Below are 11,283 nucleotides of genomic sequence, written 5' to 3' on the forward strand. Positions count from 1 at the left end.
TTTCTTTTCCCTCTAATCACTACAAATCATCGATTTGGTTTTAACACCCTTAGGTGTCTTAGGTATGATGTTCAATCTCATAGCTTCATAGCTTGAAAGATCTATCAAAACTAAAATCCAAGAAACAGCGCGTGCATGGGAAGATAAGAAATTATATAAATTGATAATGAAAAGGTTAAAAGGTAGAAGCAGCAGCCACAGTCCTCACCCATTACTGGTTTCTTCTCAAAAAAGAAAAGGAGGGGAGGGGTGGGGTGGGGGACGGGACTGGGAGTGCTTGATCACGAAGATGGTCCGGTCCAGGCCCCACCCCACGAGATGCCTAAAAATGATAAAACTGTGACTCTTGTGTAGTGGAGCAAGCAGGGCCACAACCCGGCGGGAGCTCCACAAGATTTTTCTCATCCCATCCCATACGTGTTCCTCAAGTCCCCCCATTTTTTTTTTCTCTCTCCTCTTGGAAGGATATGATTTTAGAAAAGAAACTCACTGATCACTGATGAATGGTGACCCCACCGGGCCCACCCCAACCCCTTAACCTTTCACTTTTGTCCATCCCTTACCACTTTTCTTTCTTGGCTTCTTGCCTCCCCCACTCCTTTTTCTCCCCCCAAAACGCCTATAAATTGCACCCACTTGGCCCTCTGCTCTTGGCACTGGCAAGGAGAGAAAGAGAGACTTTGCAGGAAGATATACAGAGATAGAAACAGAGGCAGACAGACAGACAGAGAGAGAGAGAGAGAGAGAGAGAGAGAGAGAGAGCTATGGAGTCATTTCCAGTAATTAACATGGAGAAGCTCAATGGTGAGGAGAGAGGTGCCACCATGGAGTTGATTAGAGATGCTTGTGAGAACTGGGGCTTCTTTGAGGTATATGACTAGTTACACACTCTCTTTTGTTATCTCTCTTAGCTCTCTCTCTTTCTAAATATATATATATATATATATATATGTATGGTATTTGTAGATGGTGAACCATGGGATGTCACATGAGCTGATGGACACAGTGGAGAGGCTGACCAAGGAGCACTACAAGAAGTGTATGGAGCAGAGGTTCAAGGAGTTGGTGGCAAGCAAGGCCCTTGAAGGTGTTGAAACTGAAATCGAAGACATGGACTGGGAGAGCACCTTCTTCTTGCGCCACCTCCCTGACTCCAACATGTCTGAAATTCCTGATCTTGATGATGATTACAGGTACCATATACTCATATACAGATCCCTCTATCTTTTCAATCTCTGAGTTGGGTTGATTGATTATTGGGTAAATGAAATGATTTGCAGGAAAGCAATGAAGGAATTTGCAGTAGGATTGGAGAAAATGGCAGAGCAACTACTAGAACTACTGTGTGAGAATCTGGGTCTTGAGAAAGATTACCTCAAGAAGGCCTTCTGTGGATCCAAGGGCCCAACTTTTGGGACTAAGGTGAGCAACTACCCACCTTGCCCTCGCCCTGAGCTGATCAAAGGGCTCCGTGCTCACACCGATGCCGGAGGAGTCATCCTGCTCTTCCAGGACGACCAGGTTAGCGGCCTCCAGCTGCTCAAAGATGGCCAATGGATCGATGTCCCTCCTATGCGCCACTCCATTGTTATCAACCTTGGAGACCAACTCGAGGTATTATACATTTATAAACATTCGCTCTGATACCACTTGATGTAACTTGGATATAACTCATCTTTAAAAGCTAACTATAACAAGATGTCCGAGTCCTTATAAGCCTTCACATCGGGTTATTCATCATATGTATATAAATCTGCAGGTGATCACAAATGGGAAATACAAGAGTGTGATGCACAGGGTGATAGCCCAAACAGACGGCAACAGAATGTCGATTGCATCATTCTACAACCCGGGTAGCGATGCAGTGATATACCCAGCACCAGAATTGGTGGCCAAGAACAAAGAGGAACAGGCAGAAGTGGATTCCGATGATCAGCAATGCCAGGTGGTTTATCCAAAGTTTGTGTTTGAGGACTACATGAAGCTGTACGCAGGGCTTAAGTTTCAGGCCAAGGAGCCAAGGTTTGAGGCCATGAAGACCATGAAATCTACTGTCACCTTAGGGGGTCCCATTGCCACAGTTTAAAGATCGAGTTAGAGAGTTAAGACTCGGAAATGAATGCATCCATTTATGATATTTATTTACAGTGAAGCTTGGTGTTTGTTTCGTGTGTGTCTGGTTTTAATACTTAATTAGTCCTAGTGGGTTTGTGAATGTCTCTCTTTGTGGTCGTCCAGCTTATATATGGAAATATTTACTGTAATTGATGTGTTAATCTCAGTATATATACTTTGTAGTTAAGGTCATACAAGAGAAATTAATCTCTCTTCTTTGTCTCCAAATGTTTTTTGTTTGTTTTCATGTTAAAAACACAAGAAAAAGAAAATATTTATGTAAATAGAAATTTCTCCACTGTTTGGTTTAATGTAAAATGCAAGAAAAATAATTTTAAAATAAGAAAAATTATAGATTTTTTTTTTTATTTGAATCATTAAAAAAAATTTACAACAAAACAAACAAGACCTAGGAAAAGACAACAAAAAATTTCATCAATCACGCTCATCATGACTCATGAATGATGTTTTAATAGGTAAGGTGTGAGATTAATGTTTTGTCTGGAACTCAACTCATCATCAAATGATGAACAAGTTCATTGCAAAGCAAGGTATAATGGACCTTAAAAACGAGTCTTAATTTTTTTTTTCTTCATTTTTTGTGAAAAGAAATAGTCATAGTTAGGGTTATATGAACACATCAAATGGGATTCTAAGATCCAACTCTCTCCTCTCACTCCCCATTTCCAACGAAGAGGTACAAAAAAAACTTTTGAAATGCAGACTAAACAGGAATAAGAGGGATCAATCGAAGAAGATCTTTGCCCTTTCCTTTGTTTGGAATAAAAATAGGATCTGGACAAATAGATAAAACAAAAGAGATCCAAGTTAAGGAAACCAAAAATCCTGTAGATTAATGGTTCATGTACAATCCTCACCTGAAATGTGTCCCACCCTCTCTCATCAGACATCAAGGGGGGTAAGACCCATGATTGTGTGGAATGCGTGTAGAATGAGGACAGTACGCAAAGCGTTCATACACGTGCAGGTGACTTAGACTCTCAGAAAAGGGATCCTATCATAGTGAAAAGAATATGGACAAAAAAAGGTAAAATATATCCATCTACTCAAACATATATATATATATATATATATTCAGTTCATAGAAAGTTGGTTTGTAATAGGGTTTGCCTCATTCATCAATTCCTTTATGGAATGAAGCTTGGTCCCTACACTTAAGAGATTTTCGTCTTCCTTTGGATTTGAGAGTTAATTATTATGTAAGAAATTGTGCATACCAAAAATCCATCCACGATTTAAATTGTTCCTTTAGCAATTATTAGTTGATGGCAGCTACTAGAGAAAATTTAGCTAAATTTATTCTTGTTACTCCCTTATGTCCTCTTTGTAATTTAGAAATGAAGTTTCTTGGCATTTTTTTCTATCTTGCTCTTGCACTAAACATGCTTTGGAAGTTGGGCTTTTGGGATACATACTGAGTATTGTCGGGTACCTCTTCACATGGAAGGGGACCCACAAGTTTTGGGTGGTGGTTTGTGAAACCGCCTCACTCATCTCTCTCTCTCTCTCTCTCTCTCTCTCTCTCTCATCTCAATTGATTAATAGACGCAGAGGCAATGAATGGAAAAACAGTGAGAATTTCATTTTCTTATTCTATCCGTAGCTAAGCCAATTCCGTGAGAAATTTTTCCCAATAAGTAGTATCAGAGTTTGTGTTGTAATTGTGTGTAAATAACAAAAAGGAACATTGAAATAATGATGGTTAGTTTGAATGGAAGGTACTGAATGATTTGAAAAGTAAAAAATGAAAGATTTATTGTATTGCAAAGATTTGCATTTACCTGGTATAGGGTGATATGGAAAAGTTAGAGAAAATGTCTGATGTAAATTAGAAAACCTTAGACCGAAAAGCAATTAGATTTATTCGACAATGGTTAGATGATACAATTTTCCATCATGTATCCATAGAGACATCAGCTTATTCATTGTGAAAGAAATCGAAGGGTTGTATGAACGAAAATTGCTAGCAACAAAGCTTTTCTAATCAGAAAGCTAGTAAACCTAAAGTATAGAGAAGGAAGTGCAGTTGCTAGACATTTGAATGAAGTGCAGAGTATTGTGAACCAACTTTCCATTATGAAAATTGTACTATATGACGAGCTACAAGCTTTGGTATTTCTCAGTTCAATACCTGACAGTTGGAGACATGGTGGTGTCTCTGAGTAATTCTGCTTCAAAGGAAAAACTTATAATAAGTCTATTGAAGGAAGAGACAAGAAGAAAAAGTCTATGGGTCCATCTCAATAAGAGGCACTTGTCACAGAAAATAAGGGGAGAAGCAGATACAAGAATTCTCAGTACCAGAAGAAGTCAAAAGAAAGATCCAAGCCAAGAAAAGGCATTACATGTTACTATTGCAAAAAGGAATGACATATGAAAAATGAGTGCAGGAAGCTTGAGAATTATACAATGTAAGAAAAAGGAGAAGAGAAGAAAGAAGAAAATGATATTGCTTTCCTTAGCTTAGATGGAGACATTATTATTTTCTCAGGCTGAGAAAAATCTTATCTCACATTTTCAGGTTATGAAACAAATTGTATTGTTGATACTGGTGCCTCGTACCATACTACCCCTCACAAAGAATTTACAAGACAAGTGAGACAAATGTTGGCTACAAATTGATTTTCAAGGATGTGAGACATGTATTAGAACTCCGTCTGAATTTGATCTCCGCAAGGAAGTTAGATGAAGATGGTTATGACAACCACTTTGGTAATGGTCATTGGAGGCTGACCAAAGGATCCCTTGTAATGTTCTAGACAAAGTAAATGTTGCACCTTGTATTACACAAAACCACAAGCGTGTAAGGTTGAGGTTAACACAACAGGGAAGGAATTCGCTACAGACTTGTGGCATCCATGACTTCATCATATAAGCAAAAAAGGAATGCAAATTCTCACCAAAATCAACTTGCTTCGTAACATGAATGGTACGCCTTTAAATCATTGTGTTCATTGTTTGATTGGTAAACAACATAGAGTTAATTTTCATAAAAAGTTTCCTTAAAAAAAATGTTTTGGAATTGGTGCATTCTGATGTTTGTGGTCCTATGAAATTGAAAACACTTGGTGGTGCTTCTTACTTTATTACTTTCATAGATGATGCTTCTAGAAAAGTGTAGGCATATGCTTTGAAACTAAAGATCAGGTTTTGAATGTGTTTAAAAATTTTCATGCTATGGTTGAAAGAGAAATAGAGAAACCTCTTAAATAACCATTCATATAACTAATGGTGGTGAATATAGTGGTCCATTTGACAAGTACTGCAATGATCATGGTATTCAGTATGAGCAGATAGTTCCTAAGACCCCCACAACATAATGGTGTTGCAAAAATAATGAACTGTGCAATTATTGAAAGAATTAGGTGTATGCTCTACTAGGCTAAATTGGCATGATGTTACTAAGGAGAAGCTATGCGTACTATTGTTTACTTGATTAATTTATCTCTATCAACCCCCCTTGAATAGAGATGATCTTGGAAATGTGTGGAGCAGGAAAGATGTTTCCTATGATCATTTGAAGGTATTCCGTTGCAGGGCATTTGTGCACGTTCTAAAAGATGAGCGGTCCAAGTTTGATGACAAGACAAAGCAGTGTATTTTCTTGAGATATACAAATGACATGTTTGGCTATATATTATTGGATCCAGTTGAGAAGAAGGTGATCAGTAATAGAGATGTGGTATTTTTTAAAGACCAGACAATTGAAAATTTTGAGAAAATTGAAAAACCTCAACCATTTATTAATGACCAAATTGATCTTGATTCAATTCCTCCACCCATAGTACATGATGATGATGGGGGAGATGTGCAAGATGGTGATGATGATGTTCCTATGGATGATACATGTGATGATGAACAAGGACAACAACCCCTCAAGAGCCACCAGTTGAATCTCAAGTGAAAAAATCTACAAGAGGGCGTCAACTTTCAACTATGTATCCACCAAATTAGCATATCAACTTTCAACTATGTATCCACCAAATTAGTATATCACAATAATTGATGCAGGTGAACAAGAATGCTTTAAAGAAGCAAAGGACGATGAGTATAAAACTGAGTGGTTAAAAGCTATGCAGGATGAGATGGATTCTTTGTATAAGAATTACGCTTATGATTTGGTGAATCTACTAGAAGGCACTCAAGAATAAATGGGCGTTCAGGTTGAAGACGGAGGAGAACAACTCACATCCAACGTACAAAGCAAAGTTAGTTTTGAAGGGTTTTGGGCAAAAGAAAGGCATTTGACTTTGAAGAGATTTTCTCTCCCGTAGTGAAGATGTCATCCATTAGAGCTGTGTTGGGTCTGGTTGCAAATATGAATTTAGAGGTTCAACAATTTGATGTGAAAACAACCTCTTTCCATAATAATTTGGAGGAAGAGATTTACATGGAACAACCAAAAGGTTTCAAAGTCAAGGGTAGAGAACACATGATTTGTAGGTTAAAGAAGATCTTGTATGGTTTGAAATAGGAACCAAAGTAGTGGTACAAGAAGTTTGATTGATTCATGGTGGATCATGGGTACAATAGACCAATGACAAATCATTGTGTATTTGTTAAGAAATTTTCAGAAGGTGATTTTATCATGCTTTTGCTCTATGTTGATGACATGTTGATTGTTGGAAAGGAAATGAGCAAAATTGATAGGTTAAAGAAGGAACTGAGCAAGTCCTTTGCCAGGAAGGACTTGGAATCGGTACAACAAATCTTAGGCATGAAGATCTCTCGTGATAGGAAAGCAAGCAAAATTTGGCTATCACAAGAAATGTATATAAAGAAAGCGCTTAAAAGGTTCAATATGGATAAAGCAAAGTCAGTCAGTCCCCACTTGCAAGTCACTTCACATTGAACAATGAGTAGAGCCCAACTGAGTAAGGAAGACTAGAGATGAAGAAAATTATGTACACATTAGTCGTAAAAGTTTGATGTATGCCATGGTGTATACTGTTGTTTTATGGTTGTCCTTATTGGCAATCGGGCCACGTGGTAGTGATGATATGGCCAGTTTGGGTGACATGGCCAAAGTGATGACATGGCGGCATTGAATGTCACCGATGAGATAACATAGCCACATTGTGTGCATGGAATTGTTTGTTTCATCCATGGTAGGTGGTGTAGATTTCTAGGTCTAAAACTGACAAAATTGGTCTATTCACACTCGGGGGCATTTTCGACAGTGAAAAATTTATTTTTGAAAAACCATTTCTTTATGAAAAAGATAGGTTGTAATTTATCTAGTCTAGTGCATTTGATTTCGTCGCATTCCGATACCGTATGAAGAAGTTACGACATTTATGGCATTCGTGGGTGATTTCGATATTGAAGATGAATTTTTTAAAAAGAGTTTTCTCCATGGAACGATACGAAAAAAATATGATCTTTCCAATGGTTCTGATGTCATTGCATTCCGATTCCGTATGAGGAAGATGCATCATTAGAAATGTATAGGGGTATTTTGGTCTTTTTATATGGTTGATTCAGACGATCGGGTATTCTGAAAAGTTGTAGACCGTCCAATTGCGGTTCCAACACACTTCGTTTCATCTCGATCGAATATCGTATGAAAAAGTTACTTGTGTTTCCGTGAAGCCGGTTTAAAAATCCAAACCAGAAAATCAATAGATGCTCTCGGAGTTGGGTGGATTTTCTGGATTTTAATTTTGAAATTTGAAGGGTTTTTGTGTAATTTCAAGGTTTTAAAGGTCTGAGTTGATAAGGGGGTTTTGGCATTAAAGTTTGTGGAAACAGGGGCTTATTTGTTATTTAGAAGAGTTAATTGATCCTTGATTGAAGGCTCGGATTGCGTCACGTAAGGCAGGGTTCTAATCTTGTGGCTGCTGAGATGTGCGCTGGTTTTACCACTGAAGATGCCTGCACGAAGGTCATTATTAGTGAGTTCATCGGGTGTAGTGGTGTGGTGTTTCACTAGATCTAATCTTGATTGTGTATGGTGTTTGTACATGTGCACCATAATATAGATCCCCATCCTAAGGATATTAAGAGATCTGATTGAATCAGATCTAATAGATTCTGATCTTACGGCTGTAAGCCATTTTAGCTTTTAGAAAGCAATCTGACAACCTTTTGGAATATGCGCTAATGTGGCCAATCCGTGGTCGACAATGACTCTGACGGTGTTAGCATCTACATCATGATGACGTCATCGAGATTCAAAACCTATGGTTTAGATCTATTGTTCATTGGTTTAATCGCACGGCTTAGATTAAGAAATATCTTTTAGATGAGATATAAGGTCAGATCTGCGCCCCTGTTGCGTGCACTGCCAGCGTAGCCTACGCCACTTGGATGAAGATTTTATTTCAAACTATCTCATTGCTCCAACTTCAAATGGTCATATCTTCTTCATTTTAACTCAGATTTGTGTGAACCAAGTTGCTACTTCTTCGTTTTTTCAAGCCCTACATCATGGTAGCAAGAAAAATGAGTTTTGAGTGAAGAAAGACTATGGTTTTGGTAAGAGAAATATTTCTCATGATGGTTGATCATTGAATGAGGTTTATTGCTTGATGGAAAGTGACTTTACTCCATTAAAGTGGGCTTGAGAAGGTAGTTGAATGTTCTTGATGTTTCATTGATCAAAAGCCAAGAAAAGAGTGAAAAGAAGAGAGGGTTTTTCTATTTATACTTTAAAGTGCAAGAGGACAAGGGAGAAGACTTGTGAGATGCCATGGCCATGTTGAGTTTACTTAAAGATTCAAGTCTCCTACTCTAGAGGGGAGTTGAGGATTCTAGTGTACAGAGACTATGCTCTGAGACAACTCTACTAACACCAGACAAGGGCTGTGAGATTTTCTAACCCCATAATTTATATTATATGCATATATAATAATATGTATGTATGTTAGAGTTAGTTGTAGATAAATATTTACATGTTAGGTTAGTTGTGGATGAATTGTAAGCATGCTAGCTAGTTGTGGATGTATTTACTTGGCAAGGCTTAACTGTAGGGCATTGATATAAACCCAAATTTACTGTATTCTTTAATGAGTACTTAGTGGGTGCTAAGCACCCGGAGTGGGTGCTCCCGTATAGTGGGTGCTACACATTGTACTGGAACTGCTAGTGCCATCTCAGTTTCGGCTTGAGAAAATTAGGTATGGATGTTCCCGACTGTGGGTGCATTCAAAAGTTATGTATTGAGTAGGTACAAAGCCTTTACAAACACTACTCCGGGGATGTAGGCAAATTACCAAACCTCGTAAAAATCCTATGTTGTGGGTGTTTGTAATTTGTATTTTATATTGAAGTGCGTAGAATACGGAATGAGTGTGTACACTTGGAAGTGACTATGAGAGATTGAGTGTATATACGACTGTGTGCAAACATGGATAGGTGTATTAGGTTTTTCTTGGCCAGACATCGGACAAGTTTTTGAGGATCAGAATTAGACTCACTGATTCACCCCCCTCTCAGTGACTGCCAGGTTACAACATATACAAGACTTGACATTGCACATGCAATTGGAACTGTGAATAGATTTGTTACCAATCCTTGCAAAGAGCACTGGGAAATAGTTAAATGGATTATGAGATATCTCAAAGGTTCATCAAATTTATGTTTTGAAAGTGATAAACTTATGTTGCAGGGATACATAGATGCAGATATGGCAAGTGACATTGATTCAAGCAAGTCTCCATCAGGGTATCTGTTTACTTTTGCAGAGGAAGCAATGTCATGGTAGTCCAAGTTGCTGCAGAGGTGTGTGTCATTATCAATTATAGAAGTTGAGTATACTGCTGTAGTGGGAGCTTGCAAGGGATGTTGTAGATGAAGCGATTACTTCAACAACTGGGTTTAAAGCAAGACAAATACATTGTTCACTGTGACAGTCAGACTGCCATCCACTTAAGTAAGAATCCATATTTCCATTACAAGTCCAAGCATGTTGATGTAAGGTATCACTGAATTAGGGATATTTTGAACTGAAGCTTTTAGAAGTTGAAAAGATCCATGCATACTGACAAGACTAGTGTAAATATGATAACAAAAGCACTACTCAAGATGAATCATGACTTTTGCATAAGCATGGCAGGTTTGGGTGTGCCAAATCCCTCTTCGTGAGTTGGAGGGAGAGTTTGTTGGGTACCTCCTCATGTTGAGGGGGACCCACAAGTTTTGGGTGGTGGTTTGTGAAACCCTCTCTCTCTCTCTCTCTCTTGATTAAAGGAGGGAGAGGCAGTGAATGAAAAAAAGCGTTAGACTTTCTTTCTCTTTTTTCATATTTTCTTTTCTATCCAAAGCCAAGCCAATTCTGTGAGAAATTTTTTGCAACAAGTACCTATACTCTTCTTCTTTGTTTGAGTTGTTTAATTCCTTTTTTTAACTCTATGATTCTGTTACCCATTCAACATGATGGGCTGTTGTTTTTCTTTTGTCTTCTCAATTTCATATGTTTCTATGAGTTGTGGTTCCGCAGGGAACATTCTGTCATTGAAATCCAAGAGTATATTGTATGGTTTGCAGCACGCAATGGACCAGGGATTTAGAAAAGTAGAGGTGTGGATGGATAGCAAGGACATTTTGAATTGGATGGAGCAAGGGAATCAGACCAGGTGGCAGCTGCCAGAATTATTTAACACCCTTCTCACTCTTTTTCTCTATTTAAGTTGGTGAATGCAATTCTAACTCTTAAAGATTCAAATACTATTTCTGCAGCTACTAGGGTTGCCAAGAGGACTGGGGCATCTAAAATGACATGAACGATTGTAGGTGATACAAACAGCCTCGTGTGTGTGTATATATCCTTTTCCATATATATATATATATATATATATATACATTTTAGGGGGGTGTGGGGGGTAGGTGAAGAGGCATTTACAGAAAACTGACTTTCCAACCATGTTTTAGTGGTATTATGTCTCTTCTTTTTTTCTTATCTTAGGAGAGTCTCGTATATGTTTTCCTATATTTTATAGAAGGAATCCACACGCTACCTGTGTATATTGACATCTCACTTACCTAATCAATGAGCACACATGAATGAACCCAATAAAATTCCACATGGTCAGGGAAGAAAGAGATTGTGAGAGGGTGTAACCTACTAGTAGTGTACAAGTTACTCTTATTTTTCCTTCATTTTAGTAAAAACTTTTCTTTTCGTTCTTTACACACACACCCAAAAAA

The 11,283-nt window shown here is 38.1% G+C and overlaps 1 protein-coding gene across 1 annotated transcript; it reads left to right on the forward strand.

Moving 5' to 3' along the window:
- Positions 1-657: 657 nt before the first annotated feature.
- On the forward strand, positions 658-2,343 carry LOC122083290 (1-aminocyclopropane-1-carboxylate oxidase-like). The gene is made up of 4 exons (XM_042651047.1): positions 658-869; positions 967-1,193; positions 1,281-1,614; positions 1,760-2,343. Exons 1-4 carry the CDS (start codon positions 765-767, stop codon positions 2,084-2,086), a joined length of 993 nt encoding a protein of 330 aa, XP_042506981.1. The 5' UTR covers positions 658-764; the 3' UTR covers positions 2,087-2,343.
- Positions 2,344-11,283: the final 8,940 nt, after the last annotated feature.

This window comes from Macadamia integrifolia, chromosome 7, assembly GCF_013358625.1.
Source record: "Macadamia integrifolia cultivar HAES 741 chromosome 7, SCU_Mint_v3, whole genome shotgun sequence".
In the NCBI taxonomy this organism is placed as follows: domain Eukaryota; kingdom Viridiplantae; phylum Streptophyta; class Magnoliopsida; order Proteales; family Proteaceae; genus Macadamia; species Macadamia integrifolia.

What these genes read in the sequence shown, in the direction of transcription:
- LOC122083290 (XM_042651047.1), top strand. Translation starts at nt 765, where the DNA reads ATGGAGTCATTTCCAGTAATTAACATGGAGAAGCTCAATGGTGAGGAG. An exon ending in GATCTTGATGATGATTACAG is followed by an intron (nt 1,194 to 1,280) that starts GTACCATATACT and finishes AATGATTTGCAG; the next exon opens with GAAAGCAATGAAGGAATTTG. An exon ending in ACCTTGGAGACCAACTCGAG is followed by an intron (nt 1,615 to 1,759) that starts GTATTATACATT and finishes ATAAATCTGCAG; the next exon opens with GTGATCACAAATGGGAAATA.